Genomic DNA, 22,917 nt, shown 5'->3' on the forward strand with positions numbered 1-22,917 from the left:
GAGTTTAAACCCTCTGCCAAGGAAAGGCCAGACAGAAGTAATACATCGTAATGTCTCTGTGCCACTTCTCCTTCATCCTTTATGGGGAAAAGGAAGCACGTTCTTGGCCTGTGGGTTTCACAGATGTTCGCTGACAGCAGAGGAATGGGCCTATGTATATGTATAAAATCCCGAAGCTGTAAATGAAAGCAAGAAAAGCCAGCAGATTCACAAGGGCAGTGACCTTTTTATGAAATGGATGCTCTTTGGACAACTCATCCTACATTTGTATCAGCGAGAGAAACCCATATGCTTTTCAGAGTGTGTATCATGAGCAAAACAAAAGAGCAGAGGAAAGCCAGCTAGAGACTACTTTAGACAAGAAATGTTCAATTCTGAGAGTATGTTCAGTGCTCCTAACAGCTTGGTAACTAGACAAAAAAGGAAATCATGTTTACCATAGCCAACACTTGACTGATACCACTAAACAGAGCTAGAAGCACCAACCAATGATTAATGAAACCCAAAGAATTCACAAAGGAGTTACTTATAACCTTGCTAAATCTTAATTGTTTGAACTGAGGTTTTCTGTGCAGGGTGCCACATTACACTTAATTTTTAGTTCTTCTCGAGAAAGAAGTTGCTGAATCTGCTTAACCATTTTCTGAGAAAGAGGGAAGAAGACTAAGTTTTGTCAGGATTTAAATGGACTTGTAAGAATCTCTTTTCATTTTTCAGTGAAAACACACTGCCTTATCCACAACACTCCCTCAAACTTTCGCAATAAATGAAGCTAGGATCTATTTCGCAGCTCACTGTGCAACACTCAAAGTAGACAAGTTAATGCTGTACAAGCGATTTTAATGCTATCGTGTTCTAGAAGTTCCAGTGCTCTCTCAGCGTGCCTTTGTGCACAACTTGTCCATACGAACCAGCAGAGAGACCGTCCTTCTGCTTCCTCACAAAAGCAAATAAAACAAAAATACTGCTTTTCGGCATTTGAAATGAAAGCCACATATGCAGCTTAGGAAAAAGATCAATTAATCTGGCAAGCAGGCATCTGTGCTTTTACACTTATATTTTATTTTGCCACCCTGCATTCTGGGTTTGCTTCTCCCTTTTACCGTATCTGACAGTAAGTATAACTTCTGAATATTTGAGGCACCTAGAGAAGTATTCAAAAAGGCTAAGTTTAGCTCCATGAGGCTAATTTTCCTTTTACTCAATGGGATACATTACCCTGCTCTGAATGAGCCTCTAGAGATCTCACTTTTTTTGCAATTAACTAGAGGAGGACGTTGGAGAAATCAGTTACACTAGGCAAAATCCAGCCTGGGCAAAAATCCTTTTAACTCTGTAAACCTTTTCTACAGATCACATTACACATAATACATTGAGCGTCGAAAATGAGACTCATTCAATTTGTGCAGTTATTATTGAAGATCTCTGTTTTCTAAGATATCAAAGCCATGCTATTAAGCTTCATTCACAGTACCTGCTGCTTGTCTCTCCTTAAACTAATGTCTCGTGAGACAGATTTGAGGAAAGTAGGGAAATCTTTTCTAATAAATTCAAATCAGTACTTTGTTAAACAACGAAAGAACAAATGCTCCTAGAGAACAAAACATTTACTACCCATGTCAAGCACGTCCACTACAGTCAAATCCTGAGGCAGCTTATAAAAACTTTATATCATTGTAAACATTGATTACAGTGTAATTTGTCCAAGTAAGCTTTTAGCTAGCCCTCAGAATTGAAGTGAATGTCTTTGAGAGAATGATAAAAAACAAGCCAAAACTTTCACACATCCACAAATCTGATATTTAATTTGAAAATTCTTCACCTCTGATAAATCAAGTATCAAGAAAAATATTATAACAAAGGGAGATGAATAAAATTAAGACATGGTAGTTTTCTAGAAAAGCCCTTTGCTAAGTGAGTAAATTTCAAGCTATGTTTTTATAAAGATATTTCACCAGTATTAAAATCCACCAGTGCCACAACAGCAAAAATAAAAACCCACCAGCAGCATCCCTTTCTACTAATAGTAAAGACTAGAGATATCTCTGCTCCTAAGATAAAACTGTAGGATTGAAAATGAAAAATGAGAAAAAATCCATATCCATTGCATTAATCAGACCAGTATTCTACCATTTCTATTTTCAGTATCCATAGTTGTAACAATTAAAATTTATTGGAATTTTTTTCAATATACATATAAATTTAAAGTGTCTATCTGAAGATATAATTTAAAACCTCATCCACACGTTTTTCTTTACAACAATCAGTTGTTACTGATATTTTTGAAGATGTAGTCTGCTACAAAAGGGACTACCTGAGATTCTTCAAAGCCAGACAGATATTTGATTAGAGATTATTGAAAACAGAAAGCTGCTTTTAGCCTTGTAATACCCTTCTCTAATTACGCAATAATTTTTAGCAAATCTTTTCTCGCCTCCTCTGATGACTGATTAGATGGTGAGGCAGAACACTGTAAAGAGATCCAGCTTTTACAAGCCACTGTGCCAACTAATAGCAGAGAGCCAGAAATTACTGTCATTGCGAGTTCAGTTTAATATATTACACTCACTGTGTTAGACCAATTGCACTGATTTTTTATTACTGGCTATTTTCCCTTGGGATCCACACAATATATTTTCTAATTTACAGCTTCATGCCCTCTTACAGGAATATGGCTATCATGATTCCTCCTTTCCTTCATGTTTCCCTTCCTTACAAAGATTTCATATTGCCTATGAAAAGACCACGAACGTTATTAGAACTTATCCTCTAGATCCACGAGCAGTTTAAACATGAATAAGCCCACCTCACCGGTAAAAAATTCCAACCGTTCCCACTCTCTTCTCCTTTCTATTCATTTTCAGCTTCTTGCCCCCTGCTTATACTGGCAGAAGGCTTCATGCTTGGCTTCACTTCACCGCACAGTGAATTGGCTCAGGGAATTGATTCAGGTTAAAACTATCCAGAAAATAAAGGTGAGTTTTAACCTCAATCAGTTTCCCATATGAACAGTTGTCCTGGCAAAAGAGAGGGGGGACAAGCGGGATCAGGGACAGAGGAAGTTTGCACACTGGGGGAACCAGAAAACCGGAACTGCTTCAGCTTCCCTCAGCTTACGTTTGTAAACTGGTTCAGTTTATACCAGCTTAAAATTCAACGTTGAGTTGAATATATATATATATATTTGAATATATATATATATATATATTTGCAGTGTTTGATGCAAAAAGTGACAGACACCTTTAACACGTACCCACTCTGTAGCCGGTAAAATTAAGTTTTGTAGCTATTGATGGGCTTCTCCAAAGCATGAGACTACTCAAAGTTTTCCAGTAACACTTGGTTTACACCTTTTTACAGCAGCTGTCCAAACGCTTTTCAGTAAGGTGAAAGATGGTATTATTTATAAATGGGAACTGACAGTCTTGTAGGATATTTATAAAGATGCTCTTTCTAATCTGTACAGTATAATTTACAGATCATTTCCCCCTAGCTGAGCTGTGTAATCATCAAGCAAGTATTATTGAATTAACACAGTAGCATACCATGTTAGACGTTTTCATTTAGATGGGTTAGTGCGCAATAGAATTGAGGTCCATTTGACAGAGCTTATTTGACAAGACCATGCCAGCGTTTCCACAGAGCAGTTCTGTTCACTTGGCCCACAGCAACATTTTACACTAAAAAGCTGGTACAATTTTCCATTATTCAGATTAAAACAAGCCTTCCAAGTAGAAAAATAATTATATCATCATTAGTAATTAAATGCCATGTAGTAAAGCAGTAAATGCTAGACATTAAAAATTTGCTTTTATCATATAATTTGTCAAATTTTTAGCACTATCTTAAATAAATTGAAATAACTCAAATTACATAAACACTCAAGATGTTCCTAATAGCTATCTTTGTCACTCAAATTCTCTGAATGCCAAATTAAAATTAAATCATATGCGCTTACAGTAAAGAGATGTGTATAACCAATCTGAGTTGTATCAAAGATAGCATAATATTTATATATACCACAGTTTGGCTCCTAATTATCTGGCACATGGTTTTGACTGCAAAATATGTCCATATTAAAGACCTCCTGAAAAGGAGTTCACTCAGATTTCTACAATAGTGCTGCAAGAATAAGGTAAATAAGCACTTTCTACTACCAAATATATAAGGACTAAAACAAGGCAATACAGCCTCTAGCAGAACCAGTAAAACAGACTTCGACAGGGTTATTCTGGATTCACTCTGGGATTTCAATTAGGTTTTAACTGAAGAGAAAATTAGTCGTATTTGATTACTTGGACCCTTGTACAATTTGGCCCCAGATGACCTTTTATTTTTTTGATAGAGCTCCAAAATGTTAGTTCTGAAAGTGAAGCAAGAAGTAGCCAATGGAATATGTCACAGAAATCTAATGGTATGGCTCTGTGCCTGAGCAGAATTAGACCTTCTCACAAGTATTTTTCTCCTACGTACCAAAACCTAGGGAAAAACGTACGGAACTGAATAATTTCAAGTTGTAAGTGACATGCCATCAAAAAATACCAGTCTTAAATTAAGAACAGATTGTGCCAGATAGTCTTAATTTTCTTAAATCCCAGACACTTACACCAGAAAGAATAAAAGATGGTTTGGGGAAAAATTTAAATCATGGATTGTTACTACAAAAAGAAAACTACCAAATTAACCTTTTCTTTAGCTCTGTATCTTTACGGACAAGATATTTTGTTCCTTCTGTTTTTAACTGAATTTGTACAGAAATAAGGAATTTGTGACCTTGCATAAAGACAACCCCCCCCGAACAATGTCATTGAATCACTTTTTTCGATGTCTCAAGAAACTCAGATGTCAGAAGTAAGGGAGGTAACTTTTGTAAAAAGTACAATAAAATCCAGACAACCAAAGGTCAAGACAGGGCTATCCAGCACAGCCAGTTAATGCGTATCCCTAGCTACATAATACAAGTCTGGGCTCTGTCTACCCATTCAGCAATATGCAGCTTCTGAGATGGGAACATATTTGTCAATCGCTCATTACACGTGTAGGTGGGATAACCCACACAAAGTGACAAGACTAGTACAGACAAGGTATAAATTAGGCTACAAGAACATGCTATATTTAGGATACGTATCTGAGAAATGAAGGTAGGGAGTCATAAACTTGAGAATGTTTGGGTTATTTAAGCGCATTGCAGTTAATCTGCTACGTAAATAACCTTCACAGAGCTCACTGTGAAAAACAGGTTATTTCAAGCTAGCTAGCTAGCCCAATCAATTTGAAATTTCCTTAACTGGAAAAAACTGAACTAGTGAATTCTTTTTTTCAACTCCATACTAGCTTCCTGAGATAAAGCCATAAAAATCACACCAAGCAAAATATGTTGGTCTCCCCACCCCCTGACTTTTTCATAGAAACACATCTCTATCCTCAACACTCTTGTACTGTTTCATTCACACAGTGAACTGTGTACATAGTAAGTATGTAGAAGGAGACAATCTGCAAAAATTAAAAAAAGGCAGAGCTTACTACAGAGTTCCAAAAATGTTACAGACATTTCAAGATCACACATATACGTATCTCAAAGCTTTGGACCACGTACTGAAATTCTGAACTACTTTTACTGAAATCTACTTACTGAAATTCTGATGCTACTTTTACTAAAAGTCCAGACTTTTAGTCTTGATAGTCCGATGTCTTAAGTTGGGAGAAGAGAAGGAAGTCAAGGAAAGGAGACAGAAGGTCTGCATGGATGAACTAGGAGCTCCTAACACAACTGAAACATGAAAAGGAAGAAACGGAAGCAGGGACAGGTGACCCAGGAGGAATATGGAAAAACTGCCTGAGTGTGCAGGGAAAGGATTAGGAAAGCCAAAGCCCAGCTGGAGTTGAAGAAGGGCTTCAACAGCAAAAGGAAGACTATGAAAAATGTGTGCCCGCTGCTGAATGGGGAAGGGGACCTGGTGACAAAATACATAGAAAAAGCCACAGTACTTGATGCCTTCCTCACCTTGGTCTTTACTGGCAAGTAAAGACCATTACTTGGTAATTACCATTACTCGGTAATTACCATTACTCCCAAGTCCCTAAGATGAGAGGGGAAGTCTGGAGCAAGGAAGACTTACCCTTAGAGGAGGGAGATCAGGTTAGGGAACATTTAAACAAACTGGTAATTCATGAGTCCATGGGGCCTGATAAGTTGCATCCCTGACTGTCGAGGCCACTCTTGGTTTTTGAAAGGTTCTGGCTACCAGAAGAGGCTCCTGAGGACCAGAAGTAAGCACATGTCACTCCAGTCTTCAAGAAGGATGATCCAGGGAACTACAGGCCGATCAGCCTCACATCGATCCCTGGGAAGGGGATGGAGAAAAACCTCCTGGAGGCCATGTCCAAACATATTAAGGAGAAGGTGGTGACTGGGAGTAGTCAGCATGGAAGTACAAAGGGGAAATCAAGCCTGACCAATCTGATAGCCTTCTACAATAAGATGACTGGCTCAATGGATAAATGGAAAGCAGTTATTATTTATCTTGCAAGGCTTTCGACACTGTCTCTTGTACAAAATCCTCATAGACAAAATTATGAAGAACGCATAGTGAGACAGTGAGGTGGATCAAAAACTAGTTGAACTGCTGGGCTCAAAGGATTGTGATCAGCAATGCAAAGTCCAGCTAGAGGCCAGTGATGTGTGGTCTACACTGGGGCCAATACTGTTTAATATCTTCATTAATGACCTAGATGATGAGATGGAGTGCACCCTCATGCAAGTTTGTAGATGTTACAAAATTGGGAGGAGTAGTTGATAGACTGGATGGCTGTGCTGCCGTTCAGAGGAATCTTGACAGTCTGAAGAAAGAGGCTGTCCTGGTTTTGGCTGGGATAGAGTTAATTTCCTTCCTAGTAGCTGGTACAGCGCTGTGGTTTGGATTTGGGATGAGAACAATGTTGATAACACACCAATGTTTTAGTTGTTGCTAAGCAGTGCTTACACTAGCCAAGGACTTTTCAGCTTCCCATGCTCTGCCGACTGAGAAGGCTGGAGGTGCCCAAGAAGCTGGGAGGGGGCACAGCCAGGACAGCTGACCCAAACTGGCCAAAGGGACATTCCATACCCTGTGACGTCATGCTCAGTATATAAACTGGGGGAAAGCTGGCCTGGGGGGCCACTGCTCAGGGACTGGCTGGGCATCGGCCGGTGGGCGGTGAGCAATTGCATCGTGCATCACTTGCTTTGAATATTCTTTTATTATTATTGTTATTATTACTACTTTATTTTATTTAAATTATTAAACTGTTCTTATCTCAACCCACGAGTTTTCTCACTTTTACTCTTCCGATTCTCCCCCCCATCCCACCAGAGGGCGGGGGGGAGTGAGCGAGCAGCTGTGTGGTGCTCAGTTGCCAGCTGAAGTTAAACCACAACAGAGGCAAACAGGAACCTCATGAAGTTCGATAACAAATGCCAAGCCCTGCGCCTGGGGAACAATAACCTCAGGCACAAGTGGACACTGGGGATCGACTGGCTGGAAAGCAGCTTTGCAAGAAAGAACCTGCAGGTCATTGTGAATAAAAAATTGGCCATGAGCCAGCAATGAGCCCTTGGGACGAAGATGACCCACAGCCTCCTGGGCTACATTAAGAGCATTGCTAGCAGGTTGGTAGGGGGCATCCTTCCTCTTTACTCAGTACTGATAAGATGCATCTAGAGTGCTGGGCTCCCCAGTACAAGAGACGCACTGACACACTGGAGCAAGTCCAGCAAAGGCCCACAAAGATGATTATGGGATGGAAGCATCTATCATATGAGGAGAGGCTGAGAGAGCTGGGACTGTTCAACCTGGAGAAGAGAAGGCTCAGGCAGGATCTTATCCATGTGTGCAAACAGCTGTTGGGAAGAAGCAAAGAAGATGGAGCCAAACTCTTCTTAGTGGTGCACAGTGAAAGGACAAGAAGCAATGGGCCACAAACTGAAATCCAGGAAATTCCAACCGGATATCAGGAAAAAAAAAAAGCAAAGACCACACACTTTTCTACTGTACGGGTGGTCAAACACTGGAACAGTATTGCCCAGAGAGGGTGTGCCATCTCCAGCTTTGGAGATATTCAACATCCAACTGGACACGTCCCTGAGCAACCTGCTCTAGCTGACCCTGCTCTGAGCAGGGGGGTTTGACAGGACGATCTCCAGAGGTGCCTGCCAGCCTCAGCCATTCTGTGATTCTGTGAAGAGACAGGAGGAAGGAAGAGACTGGCCAGCACCTACCATCTACAATGTAGGCTTAGCTTTAATCCAAAAGTGAGTAACCCTCCCTGTACTAGACATTTTGCTCATATCTGAATACATCAGTTGCAAAGGCAAACTGATGTTGTTGTTACTCCATGAGGGATTAAAAGCTAATAAAACTATTAGCTACACAATTTATCTAATAGTGCTTGTACAGCTGTTTGGCTTATTTTATTTTATATATTTGAATCAACTAAATTTGATTTGGTGATCAGACAGGAAGTAACATTAACATGATTTCTTTATGTTGCTGCTATTGTTTTAAACAGAAATCAAGTTCTAGCACATTGAGAACAGAAAAGATTGAAGACTTCTTTCCTAGATGTCTTCATACTTGACTGGAGCTGTCTTTGCAAAAACAATAAATCCAAGTCTGTGTCTTGCTGCAGAGCAATTTTTTCCTCAAAACATTACTTCTTGAAGAAAAACTAGAATATAGTACAGAGAGAACAGGTCTGAAGTAGTATGCCTACCCAAGTCATTCAAGAGCAGAGCCAGAAGCTCATCTCCCTTCCGATTTTTACGTTAAGGTAGAACCACGGGTGCCAGATTGAATACGGGATGTTAAGGCTTGAATGTCCCATGAGGTCTGGACTCCCTTCCTCCCTTCCATGTCTATCACCAATAGTTATCAGAAGCAGCTATTCCATACCAGTTAAATTCTAGAAATAAGATTTACAGGAACACCACAGGAAGATGTACCAATAATTATCATCTCTTCTTACCACTCCTCCCTTTAACCTTCCACAGATGTCCTCCTAATCAGGTATTTATACTATGCTCCATTACTCATTGTATTTGAGCTCATAAGCCAGAACGAGTCAGAACAACCCGAACCAAATGATTGGCTAAAAACCAAAATCTTCAGCCACAAGTAGATTTTGTGATACCAAACCAAATTCATTGAGTTTAAAAGAAAAATCAAGATCCATTTAGTATTGTGTTCAATGAAAGAACTTCTGTTTCAAAAACCACCATGGTGGCTCTGGCCTTTCTCTCATTTTGGCCCTTCACAATTTTTTCTTAACCTAAAGGTTAATTACAACACTTAAGTCCCCAAATGGGTGATACAGTTTTCAAAGCCTACTCCTCAAATTAGCATTAATCTTTTCAATGGCAACTAGAAATTATTTTAATGTATGAAAGAGCTGTTACAGCATAATTATCTGTCTTAGCACATAGACATCTGTCCCAAAAGCAAAAATGTAAATACTTATTTTCTGTTAAATTTATGTGGGGCACAGCACAGAAAGACTGAAGAGGTCAAACGTGCCTCTATTTACTTGTTTCCTTTTGCTATGGAGTTTTGGTCTCACATGTATGAGACCCTTGTATCAGATCCACTAGATGGTGCAATCCATCTTCTCCATTAAATGCGTTTGAAGTTTATACACATAAGTAGCTAATTTTTAAAGAGGAAAAAGTCAAACTTAATGCTAATCAAGGAAAGGTTTATTACTGGAAGAACAAGGCGCCAAACAGAATGTAGGGGTTCAGGAAAGACCTAGGCTTGAAACTCATATAAGCTAGCAGCCAACATCTCCATTTTCAAGAGAAATATGATTTCACCCAATTTCAGAGTACATAAATGAGGTTCAACAAAATTTATATCACATGAAAAAAACCTAATCAGAACAGCATGCTTTAAATGATCTAAGTAACATCACAGTGAAATAATCAACCCAATAGGAGGCTAGCAGATTTACTGACCAATAAGAATGGTATTCAGCAGCATGGTGGTATTCAAAACAATGTAAAATTTGTCTTAAGTACTTCAGAGGTAAAAACAGTACCCACTAAGACCAGCATCCCACAGCTACATTCTGATATCTCCCTTGTTATCCATAACCTTGACCTAAAGCTGGTTAGCTTTTCACTTCTGATTCTAATTCCCAGTCTTGGTAAGGGATTAAGGCAAGATACAGAAATAGAAAAAATTACTCCCAGGTAAGGAGGTGATCTCAATGACAGACTACAGCCTTGATCTGGATCGCAGCCAAATTTTATTTCAGCCCTCGCCAAGTTCCCAGATGTTTGAGGTCTGTCGAATCATTGAGGAAGATTCTGTACTGCTTATTACTTTCTTGGTAAGTGACTACTTACTACGAAGAACTGTGTGCACTGCCAAGACAAGTCCTAGACTAGAAAGCAGGGTACGTGTTTCACTGGGCTCTCAGAAAATGGAACAGGTGCAGTGCTTTCTGCTTGGCAGGCTTAGTGAAAATTAGTAGACCTTCAAAAAGTAATTTATTAGTCCTCTCCTGGCAGTTTTTGGTGGATTTTTACTCTCAGCAATTCCTACTTTTTCTTCTCAAACAAGGTGTTCTTTTCACAGGGCAATGAAGACTGTTAATTGACATATTCTGCAACAGTTGGAAATGTACTTTCCTGCAGCCTAACAATAAGAAAAAAAATAAGTAATTCACCAACATCAGTGACATATTTTGCAAAGGATAACCCCTAAAATTCAAAGAAAAATTGATTTTTTTTTTCTTCAAAGCAACATACATGGCATGCTAATACATTAGAAAATTGATACCAAATTCCATTTCTTCTCTACGTTATGAAAATAGCTCTACCAACTGTGATAAGGAACTACAAAACAATACCAACTTTGCTAAAATTAGCATAATACTTCTTAACTGAACATGTTCCTTGTGGGCATTTTCCTTTCGGAAAACATTCATTTGGAATAAAAAAATCCTCATGGAAACACATCTGCCATGACGAAATGTGGTCTAAAATGTCACTGTTTTTTTGATGATACATCAGCCTAGTGCAACAGAAATATTTTAGTTCTTCATTTCACTTAAGAATTTTAAGCATTTTCAGAAATACCTACATCTTGCTTAATAATCTATATAGTGTAAATAGAAAGTATGGAATGAAAAGATGGAAAGTTAGCCTAGAAACTTACTCATTTATATGGAAGTCACCACTCACAGTACATTTAATAGTATCTTTACACAGAGATCATCCATAATGCTTTTGCCCGTTATTATTTTGTGTCATGCTTGCATACACCACTGACCTTATGAAGCGCAGGAGCCATTACTGGCACCAAAAATCCATTGTAAATGTAATTCACAAGCTGGTTACGTATCAAGGGATGTGCCACCTACAAGGGTGGGGGAGAGAAGGACACAGAACAGTTCCAGTGAGATTTAAAACAAGACGGGGCACAGACTACTATTAACCACTACCAAAACCCTTTCCCGTTTAACAAGACATGTTCATTTGTCCTTCTCACCAGCATTTGCTATGATTCAGGTTCTTAAAGATTTTTCCTTCTTCAAAGAAATACACAAACAATGTTTAATTACAGTAAGCCTGCCAAATTTAGAGAACAGGGCTTTTCAATCTCCCTGCATGCTGACAAAGATGAATGGATGGACAGAAAAGTGTGTATACCCATGCATCAAAGGAAGATTTGACATTCTAAATTTAGCTCCTGCAACCTCATCAGGATCACTTGAAGGTGGATTTGCCATTGTTAACTTGTCCTCTTACAAGAGAAAAGCAGAACAGCTGCTTTCCTCTGGTTCAAGAGTAGGTAAACGAAAGCACTTGCTAGCTATGGGGTAAGAACATACTGTTCACATGCCCTTCTCCCAACCACTGTAAAACAAACAGAAATGAAAACAAAACCTACATTATTCATTCAATAGGTTAGTTAGGAGCTTTAAAAAATGAACTGTTATTAGAAGCCAAAAATCTACTTTTATAATGAAGCATTCATTTTGTTTTCACAAAGAAAACATATTATCAATTCATATATTTAAAAGAAATTTGATAAAAGCAAAAAAAAAAATCCATTCAGAAGCATTCTAAGTTAATATATTCCGTCTGAAGTTCACACAGAGACTGGAATGTCACAGCCTATATGTGGCCACAGATATATTCTCCCACTTGCAATTTTTCCCAGACTTCCTTTAATTTGTAACACTTACTTTGGAAAGGGGAAGAAAAAGGGTTGCCCTTCCTATGCTGTGACCCAGGGAAAAAGTAGTACATGGCAAGAAGTCTTGGCTACACTGTTCCTTTTTAATCTCTGGCCAAAGTTTTTGGGTCAACACAGAACAAGCCACACCACGAAAACCATGCCATGCACAGAGCAAAAGTTCCTGCAGTAACTGAGCTTTCACAATTCAGCTGAAGAAAGACTATAAAGACACGATCAAGCAGCAGTCAGAAACTGCTCTTTCTGCATGTCAGCTGAAGATCCTTAACCATTTTGAGTTCATTTGAAAAGTGGTTTTAAAATAATATACTCCTCTTTAATTTGTCTACAGCATCCTTTATATCAATTTAAAAAAAAAGGTATCAAATATGACCTCCTGCAAATGTAGATCTGTAGAAAAATTCCACTTAGACACCAAAATGAATATTATCTCCTCTTCACGTTTAAACATGCATGTTAAAAATCTTGTATATTGCATTTAAAGAATGACAGCTACTATTATTTTCGCTTGTTCAGTGCTTTAATAGTCAATCAGTTGCTTTACTGCATTTTGCACACGTCTCACTAAAACATCTTTTATTTAACAGTAAATGTGACTAAATTTTCAATCCTATTCAGGACATTTCTTCAAGTAACACATAAATCCACAGTTTCTGTAGAATTTATATCATGTTTTAATAAAATACTGGACAAGGGTTCCATAGGGTTTTCTAGCCTTCAAAACAATATAAAAAGACAAAAATCTCATTTTACGTTTAGATCAGGGAAAAAAAAATAGTAAGGTATCAAAGCCAGAAAAAAAAATTATAATCAAGAAATAATCATTAAGAACAGAGAGTGGATTCAAAACAGGCCAATCTAAAATGAATTTATATTTCTAGGAAGATATCTAAATTCTGCTTGGAAAGCTTTCTTTATGCAGTACTCGCCAACAGGCAAAACAGACTATTTTCTTTTGTATGCTATTATGAGAGCTTAGACAAAGACAGAATGTTTTTCAGTGCTTAAATATAGAAAGATTACATTTTCCCACATGTAAAGGCATTCAATTTACTTTTAGTATAAACAGTGGTATTAAAATGCAATAAACATTTATTTATTTTTTCTTAAACAGAAAATCCCAATTACATAATGAAATATCAAGCCGCCACACAAATCTACTGCTTTCATTTGAAACATTTGTCACCTGAAGAACATATTAATTCATCCTTATAACCAGGACAAACATCAGAAAGCATTCATTTTATAAGCAACTTATTTTAGTGTAACTTAAAAAGTCCATGCCATTAATGGAAGTAAATAAACTCTATAATTTACAAACTTCTGCAGAATATATAAAAAACTACTACTTCAAAAGGACAGGCCAGCTCTGCTCCATTACCTGTATCACAGCATTGCAAAATTCAAGGGAATTCATGAATTGTACAAGGGCTGGTGACAAGAGCCAGTCATCTTTCAGCAGACAGTGCCACTCTTCTCCTTTTTCTTCCAGCTTTGTAGGCAAAGATGAATAGAGGCCACTTAGTCCTGTTGCTAGCACCTGTATTTCAAAAACAGAAGAGAAATAAGCTGACTTTCCAACTGTCCATCTGCTTGAATGGCAATGCCACAAATCGTTTCTCTTACTAGTTTTAGTAACAGAAGAGAGTGTTGAGATTAATTTCTTTTCCTTTTGAGAGAGTCCTGTGGCAGAAAGACATGAATATTTTAAAGAGTCTTCCATATAATATCCTTCTTCCAAGAGCTGGTATTTAGGAGAAAGTGATGGGGAAAAGCAGGTTGTCTTATATTTTGTTTTTAATCCAAAGTTATAATTTCTTTTTAAATACTTGTAAAATCATTTTACACTTTCCTTCAGTCCCTTCCGGAAGAAGCCATCACTGTCATCTATCTACAGCTTGTCTTTTGTTGGCAATTTGAATGTTACTGCTTACACATGCCTACATGAAGTGATTTCGCTTGGAAATACAAAACATTAGAAATGGAGGGGGAAAGTGCCCCTGTCAACAAAAATGAAGTTCAGCCTCACGTAGACCACAGATATATGTTGACTTTCATTCCTAGGCACTTGAACTCAGCTGAATCCACTTTAAAAAAAAAAAAATTCTAACTGTTTGTAATTTCTCATTTTCCTTTCTTACTTATCTGGAAGGGGGAAGGGAAGACATAAAAAAGCCTGAAACAAGTTACTGTATAGACATTGTTTCCAGTGATATTAAGGCTTACAGATGATTTGTGTAGAATATATCACTGCAGCACAAGAGTGTATTTTTTGTTAAAATTTAAAAAGCGTATTTCCAAAAAGTTTTTTTAAATTTTACTGAATATATCCAGAGTATTGGTAGCTTCAGACCAAGTTTTTAATTATTAAAGTTATTTGAAGCTGGAAACTTTCTAAATATTATGTACAACTCTCATCCTTCTGACATGATTTTATACAACTTCAGGATAATTTTTAAGATGCTCCTCATTTTAATGGGATCATTAAGACTCAGCCTGGTGGAAATCTTTTTAGTTTTCATTCAACAGACCCTTGTAAGAATTTTTCCTCTTTCTACAAAGGGCTACTTGGCAGCTACAGGGCTAGACAGTCAAAGCTCAGATGAAACACAACTGTTTTATCTATTAGAAAACAAACAGTTGACAATGTGCAGGTCAAAGACCAAGAGTTCACAGAAGGGGATTCAGGTTTTGATCATACACAAGCGTAACCAATTATAATTGCTAACCCATCCAGTCAGACGAAGGCTGTCTTTCTGAATTCTTTCCATTCCTAAATCACATAATTTTGCAGATGGATTTATTTTGGCATACATAATTAAGCTAATTATTAAGGGGGGGAGGGAATACTGTGGAAAATTCACTGCTTTAGCACACTGTGCTACTTTTTTATACACATATATACATAGATATGTAAAGAAAAATGCTGGAGATACGTTAAAAAGCTAAGAAGCTAAAGCCATTGAGCAAAGCTTTATTTGTACAATGACATTCTTCTATAACCAGAATCTTTTTTGCTTTTTCTCTCTCTCACAGTAAAAGAGGTCAAAGCAATAAGTTAGGAAGATCTTACTAGGCCTATAGAACTACTTATACGTAACCCACACACACACTTACACTCACAAACCCAGGCTTCGGACGATTCTAGGAAGGAAAAAATTCTGAAGAGAGAACTTGAGTTTCTTTTGTGTTGCAACCTGTTAATTAATGCACACTTGATTTTCCATTGTCTGCTTAAAATTTAATTGCTATTCATAAACACATACTTACCCTCTCAGTAAGCAACCTGATTTTCAGAGCTGTGTACTATCCACATTTCTCCTTCATATGGAAGTTTAGTCCTTAAGCACAAGAAACCAACCTTGAGCAAAACATACTACTCTCCACTAAAAGGAGCAGTGAACTCACAATCAGTCAATGTCTTGAAGTGAAGAATTCTTTAGTTTGTCTGACTTACTGAAGTACGAAGTGACATATGTAGCTGCTAAAATCCATAAAGTTTAGAAAGCTCTTATTTTTGCTATGAAGTACAAAACAAATGGCCCTATGTGAAATTATGTTTCTAAAGCACTGAGACAGAGAGTAGCAACTGGAAGCAATCTCTAGGTAAAAAACATCTGAAAATTTTCATAGAAGTATATGGTATAAACAGGATTACCATTTGAAATTACTAACAGAACTCTTCACATTCTATAAGGAAGCATATAAAATAATGCACATATATAGACTACATTATGGAGTTTTAATCAGTAAAATTATAAATATCAATGAAAAAAAAATCTGAAAGGGAAAGAAATGAATGAGTTCACGTCCTGGAAGGGCAAGATTGGTTTTATTTTTTGTTTTATCCAAAGCAGTGTCCTTTTAAACTTCTCCCAACATTTGTCAAGTCAACCCTACATGCTCATCTACTTTTACAAGCATCTCCAGCAGTTTCTTTCTCACCATTGAGTCATGAGTCTCTCCGCAAACCAGTCTTCCTGATTTATTTACTTTCTCTTGACTCACAGAAGACACTGACTGACTATGTGATTTGTAATCCCAGACACACTATATGATTAAAATGTGTTGTTAATATATAATCAATTGCTATCTGGCCAATTCCTTTCCTTTAATAATTCCCTTTCCTCCCACATCCATTGCCTTTCTACCTCTGTGAAGCCTCAACTTTTCAAGGACATTGCAGAGCCATACCTCCTTGTCCTGCTTTAATACTTGCTTTCTTAAGCTGTGAGGTATTTACAAAAACAAAGTTTTATGGAGAGACTTTGAGATGCTATCCTGCTCAAAATTCTTCAGAAACATTTTTTTCTTATTTTAATACTGAACAGACAATACTTTCAATCAGATTCAGAAAACTTTCAGGTCAAAACATGATAAAAAAATGATACGGCAGAAAAATCTCTGTAAAATCAGAAAACTTTGCCCAATAGTTTGTCTACACATTCTGTGTTAAAAACATTTGTTAGTGATGTATCTTACTGCAGCCTGTCCCCTTCCTTCTTTATAGTTTATTCACCTACAGTTTTGAATACCATGGACAATCTAGTTTTAAAAAGCTGCTAACCAAAGTTAGCTCAAAAAATAGTATCAACAAAGCCTTCAGGTTCATTTTGGCACAGATCTAACACTGATTCGGGTATATGAGGCAGCAGAGATTTATGGCCAGACCCCATCCCAGGGCATGTCTATACTATGCAATAAGGCATGGTAAAGAAAACCCTATACGCTACCAACCAACTCGGCCCCAGAACCAGAGATAGCATCAACACAGTGCCACCCAAATGCCACTCCTATCAGCACAGAACTGCGCTAGCTGTTTTGCAGAGTAGCTGAGGCCACATCTGCACTGATTCGAGTGATATACAGCAATGCCACTGACACCTACAGAGCCTTCCAGCAGAACAAAACCTGTTCCTTCAGCTCATCACACTCAAATTCAAAAAAGATTTTGTGCTAGTGAGCTAATTCTATGGCATTGCATTAAAGTTTTATTATAGACGTAGGCCAGTCTCATTACTGTTCAGAAAAGTCTGATTTTAGCACATTTTGACAAGAAGCCTTCCTAATTAGAATGATTGTCAATCATGGCTCCCTGCTGTTAGAAGGTTAATATAGCTGGCTTTTATCTTCAGTGTAAAAAGGCTACTTTTTTTTTTTTTAATTAATTGAAAGATGTAATTAGGGAAGTTATAGCATGGATCTAATAATGGTATCTGTCTCAGGGACGGTTTGAGAATCAAGTTCATATTCTTTAGCAGCATCTATTAAACAAGGTCAACTGGAGTCTCTCAGCACAAGAAATTCGATGCAATATTTACAACTGACAAAGGAAATAATTTAGAAGTTTTGTTTTGGAACTTGTAGGCCTCCTTCAACCTGCAAACCTGGCTCTTCCCTGCTGCTCAAAGGACATAGCAATCTCAGAGTAAATGGAAACTTACGGCTGGAATAGCTGTCATGCACTAATACTTAAGGCAGCAATTCTAGTGCTCTGTGCTTTAAAGCTCGCTGCTTTAGTAGCTATGTAAGGCTTCCCTCACTTCATTTTTTCTGGCATTTATTAAACTAAAATGCAAGCCATGCAGAAGTTAAAAGAATCAGCCCAAAAACTGGCACACAAGACCAATTTTTCTACAGAATGATATTTGGTTTTGAACCCATCCATTGCAGTTCTCAAACTGATTTTTGTGATAACACATGAAGAAGCAGGTGTTGTCATGTGCATTCTGCTTCAGCTTTAAAACTGCAGTAGGGCAGCTTTGTTTGTTAAATTAGTTTATTTACTTGTTTAACAGCAAAGGTTTTCTGTTCATGTAATAAAATTGATTTGCCAGATCTAACAACGCAACACTACTACCAAGTTTTGTAACAGAGTACAACACAGCAAGATGGTGGTATGCCCAAGACAGCCATAGAAACGTCCAATTCTGTGACACAGAGCAAGTCTCCCTTTTATCTTCCAAAAATATTACATTTCTATAACACTCACACTATTTCCACTCTTATTTTTTGAACTGTTGAACTGATGTTATAGTGTGGCAAGCACAGCCCACCTAAGCTAGCACTGCCACCAGAAACAACAGCCTCAGAACACCTTGTTCCCATTTCTCACTCCCTTCACCCCCAGAATCTCACAGGGGCCTCACAGTGAGACAGAACAGGTTTCCCTCCCACCAACTTCTGCTGTAACTTCCATCAGTTTCCCAATTCAATTCACTGTGTGACTGCAAAAACACTTGTGCTGGCCCCAAAGCACAAGACACTGGTATGGAAACAAGGAGCAAGACTTCATTTGGCAGTAGGGCTGGCTTAAACAGCATTATAATTTGTGAAATAGCTGTTAGCTGAAACAAATGTGTTACAATGCATCTTTATCAAAAATGACAGAAAAGGATGAGGACAATACAGGGAAGACAGTTAGTTTAGCACTGAAGATCAAGCAAACCAAGAACAACTTACTGGGCAAAAATAGGTGTTTTCTGCTATGTGGTTTGCAACAACGTTGTTTTCTGCAGACAGAGACATTATGAAAAGCAGCGCATCACGGGCCTGTTGGCCTACTGTTCCTTCTCGATGGATGAAGGGAATCAGCAGGGAAAATATGAGGAAATTGGCAGCTCCTTGGTCCTCGCTGGTATGGAAAAACAGTTCTAAAATGGAGGGATCTTTGGCTATTATAGAGCAGAGCTGGTTCAAGAGGATGACCAACTCTGTTTCCACTGTTGGAGTGGTTGTTCCTGAGCAGGAACTCAGCAACATCATCAAAGGCTTCAGGATGGGCTTGTGGTGCAGCAAAGGCTGATGAGACTGGGTTACTAGCATTTCATACATTTTGAGTTGCTCAATTTTTGTCTCATCGGTGAACTCTCGCCGTAGGCTCCAAAGAAAAAGCTTCTCCATGATGTTTTCTGAGACCACAAACTCCAGAATAGGCCCCATTGAGGCATCCTTTGCTTGCTCCTCAATTAATAAGAAAAGCATGTGCTCTACATAATTCTGAACAGTGCTCGCCTCATCAGGTGAAATTGCCCCATACTTTGCCTGAGTGTTTTTCAAAGGATCATGCTTCTCTAAGATTTTCAGAACCTAAAGAGAAACAAATGCAGATCAGTTATTTGAATGTCTTTAAAAAAAAAAATGCACTTACCCCTATAAGGAATAATCCATGAAAATTCTTTATACAGAAAGTCCAAATTCTTTTTACGCTTTTAGTTTTTGTCTGTCAAGCTTTCTAAATTTAAAAGTTTCACATTTGGGATGTATGAGGCCAAAATGTAACGCTTTTGTTCACTTCTATAAGCACCTAAATTTGCCACTTGTCCTATTGCAGAAAACTTGGGGTTCTCTGAAGTATGGATAAACTAGGCTCCCTTAGCCTTCAGAAATTGAGTTTCAATGATGTTTGCAATAAGTTTCTTTGTCACAGAGGACTGAAATCAAAAGGCCTGCTCTTCAGCCAGAGTAACTGTGCTCAGGAGTATCGATATGATGAGATGACTTGCAGTAGTAAGAGTGGCAGAAGCCCACAGACCTGATCTTTCCTTGCCACATCTTATATGATACCAAATGGCCACTGATACCCACATACTCTTGCAACATTCAATATAGATTTAGGATTGAGTAACAATTGTCATCCCAGCATTATACCCCTGGATTAAATTCTGTTCTGCATGCAATCAGTGAAGATCCTTGTCTGTGAAACAACCACTGTCTAGCGCTTTTGTGGAGGATAATTGCCACAAAAACACAAAGGAACAGCGGCTCCCCTTACATGACAGCATCACTAGAGTTAAGTGAGAAAAGGTGGCTCTTGAACGATGGCTCCTCTGATACTGGAAACGTCTCATAAACACCAGCATTCGTCTGGCTTGCTTCTCAGGATAGCCGAAAAACAGCAAAAGCAGCAGCACAGAAATCAATTTTACATAAACCATTAGTTATTCATATTACTGCAGCAAATAAGACCTTATATTATGGTGCTTGGAGCAAAACATCTTTGCCTAAAAGCAATTACAATCCTGATGACATGCAAACAATTTTTAGAATACGCTGAAGTGCATAATCTACATCTATCCATAATAAACAACACTGCATACAGCTTTGCACCAGGCATCTAATATACTTTACAAAAGCTAGGCAAGCCTTACCCAGCACAAGGAAAGGAAGCACAGAAGTTTGCAACAAGGTCCAAGTCACAGTGAATCACTAGAAAAGCCAGGAAGATCATCTAGGCCTTTCATAAGATATTACCATGTCCTACCACTTCCCTTTTAGATGCAAATCTGGAGTTCAAAGTGTAATTAGTAAAGGCTAACCATACCTTAAAAGGTCAATTACCTTTGTGTTTTAAAATGTTTCAATGTCATCTACTACATTCTGCATGAAAGACGTTTGTTCCTGAGCAATTCAGGATTTTCCCAAAAGTAAGAATGAAGCAAATTCCTATTAATGCAGCCTACTTCAAATCAATAAAACCAATTAACATTACCTGTGCCCAGTGTGTTCTAAACACTATCATGCATGTTTCTGGGTCAACACCCTGCAGGCTCGGAGCCTGCCGATTTTTGCTGATACTGGTTCCAGAGGACATTATAAATTTTCCAAAGGTCAAGCCAACTAGGCCATGCTGGATTTCTTTTGAAAATCCTGTAGTTAGCTACAGATGTTCAAGCATCATGATGAGATTGATATTGTGTTTTGAGCTTTGGTATCCACAGAAATCTGTTTAAAAAACAAAACAAAACACACATATACCTATGCACATCAAATTATACCGTATAACGAAAAAGAACATATGTAAAGAGAACACTGAAACCTTTTTTCTTTTAATTCAGTTTGAGGATGGAATTTTTTAAAGCATGTTATATGGGACCATCTTCTCAAACTTTTCCTCATGATAATAGTTCCTAATGCTCAAACTTTTGAGATCAGTTACTGAATTAAGGTGCTACTGAAATAAATAAGCATAACAGAAGCTCATGCAGTAAACATTTTATGCATATGTCACTACATTTTATGCATATGTCACTACATTTTTAGTTTTTCATTATGACATTTTTGCCGTCTGACCATGTCTCTTCTCAGAGTTGCTTAGTAACTAATGTTGCATAGGCTATACAGGTAAAAAAAAGTACAGGTTATTTCTGTATTTTTGAAAACAATATTTCCATGAATAGATATAATTACAAATACTTAAAGCTTTCTGTCAGAAAGCATATCATGAACAGTTGAAAACATCTGTAGAACACCATATGCAAGTAGAAGGATGCATCTGTATCAATACGAAAGTAACCAAAAACAAATGACATAAAAGATAAAACCTTCATGTATCCAAAGTCACATAAATTGAGATGTCATATTAAAGGACTATGAGAATAAGACCAAACACTGAAACATTCTTTTCACCCATTATTTAATATCCGAGATATCTGAGTATTAAAGTAGCAGCACACCTGCAGGGGAAAGTTAAAATGAAACAAAGACAGATATCTTCCAGATATTTGAGAGGCTTAAGAGAACATATTATTCCCTCAAGCACCAATATCTAAGTCACAGTCCCCCTTCTTTTTTTTTTCTTTTTTTCCCTCCATGAGCTTTACATTTTTATTCTCCTTTTTGCAAACCAACTAGGCTTTTAATTTAATTCAGTTTTGGACCATGGGGGGGGGGGAACCACCAAGAAAAAAACCCCACCAAAACCCACACCAAAAGCAAAAAAAAACCCCAAACCAAACCTCCACAACACCAACATACAAAGAGTTTAGGAAGACAACAAATGCACTACAAGTTCCAACAGCTCATATAAATCATAGCAGCATTACATCTCTGCTCCCTGCATGTGTGCTCTGCTTGTATTCTTGAAACTGTTAGCACGGCAAAGCATACAGCCTGTCTCAAAAGTAGCAGAAATTTTTGCCATTTTCAAAATGTCCTGAAATACACAGGGCACAACTTTAAGACTTCTGAAGCAAGCAAAAAGCAAAAGATGGTTATGCATTCCCCTGTATCTATATATGTATATTAATATGCTGAAGATTCAACAAGATTCAACTGCATGATCAGGGTCTTCCACCTCTATCCCAACCCTTGCTTCTTACAGCACGTAAGATGCATTTTCTAAACACTCTCATGCAATACAATTAACACAATCTAGTTTATCTTTTTTGCAGATAAAACATTCCATTTGTGGAGAAGCCAGCATAAATCCTGGACGGTTTATCTGTTTGGGTAACACTACTTCCAGAACGAAGCTGACACTCCATACAAGCTACTCACCAGATAATAAACTACCTGGAACCAGATGCACTGGAGAGCATTGTGCAAAACCAGTGAGAATTAGCTCATGAGAGCCAGCCAATGCTGGGAACAGAAGTAATCCCTTACAAAACATTATCAAAGTCTCTCTACTGCTTGCCCCCCTACTCCACTCACACCTCTCACCTGCCTATCTCTTCCATGCTCACACTGGCATTACACTTTCAAGCACTCCCTCCCAACAGTTTGATTCATATGCTCATTTACTTGAAGGCACCTACCAGTATACTGCTCCTTCATAAACAGACCTGGAAAAATTAATAGTACTATTTCTACATTACTGATGTTCCTGCACCGGGGGGGGGGGGGGGGGGGGGCAGGGAGGGAGAGAAAAAATAATAATTAAAAAAAAAAAAAAAAT

General features: G+C 37.9%; 1 protein-coding gene across 3 annotated transcripts in view; it reads right to left on the reverse strand.

Moving 5' to 3' along the window:
• Positions 1 to 22,917, reverse strand: part of FHIP1A (FHF complex subunit HOOK interacting protein 1A) — a 99,326-nt gene that overhangs the window by 21,524 nt on the left and 54,885 nt on the right. For all 3 annotated transcript variants that reach the window (XM_076336698.1, XM_076336699.1, XM_076336700.1), the window contains 4 exons: positions 20,731 to 20,963; positions 18,702 to 19,328; positions 13,621 to 13,779; positions 11,310 to 11,396 (listed from right to left, as the gene is read on the reverse strand). In XM_076336698.1, coding sequence (XP_076192813.1) covers positions 11,310 to 11,396; positions 13,621 to 13,779; positions 18,702 to 19,328; positions 20,731 to 20,832 — 975 coding nt within the window. In that variant the 5' untranslated portion in view covers positions 20,833 to 20,963. The remainder of the gene's footprint in view (positions 1 to 11,309; positions 11,397 to 13,620; positions 13,780 to 18,701; positions 19,329 to 20,730; positions 20,964 to 22,917) is intronic.

This window comes from Aptenodytes patagonicus, chromosome 4, assembly GCF_965638725.1.
Source record: "Aptenodytes patagonicus chromosome 4, bAptPat1.pri.cur, whole genome shotgun sequence".
In the NCBI taxonomy this organism is placed as follows: domain Eukaryota; kingdom Metazoa; phylum Chordata; class Aves; order Sphenisciformes; family Spheniscidae; genus Aptenodytes; species Aptenodytes patagonicus.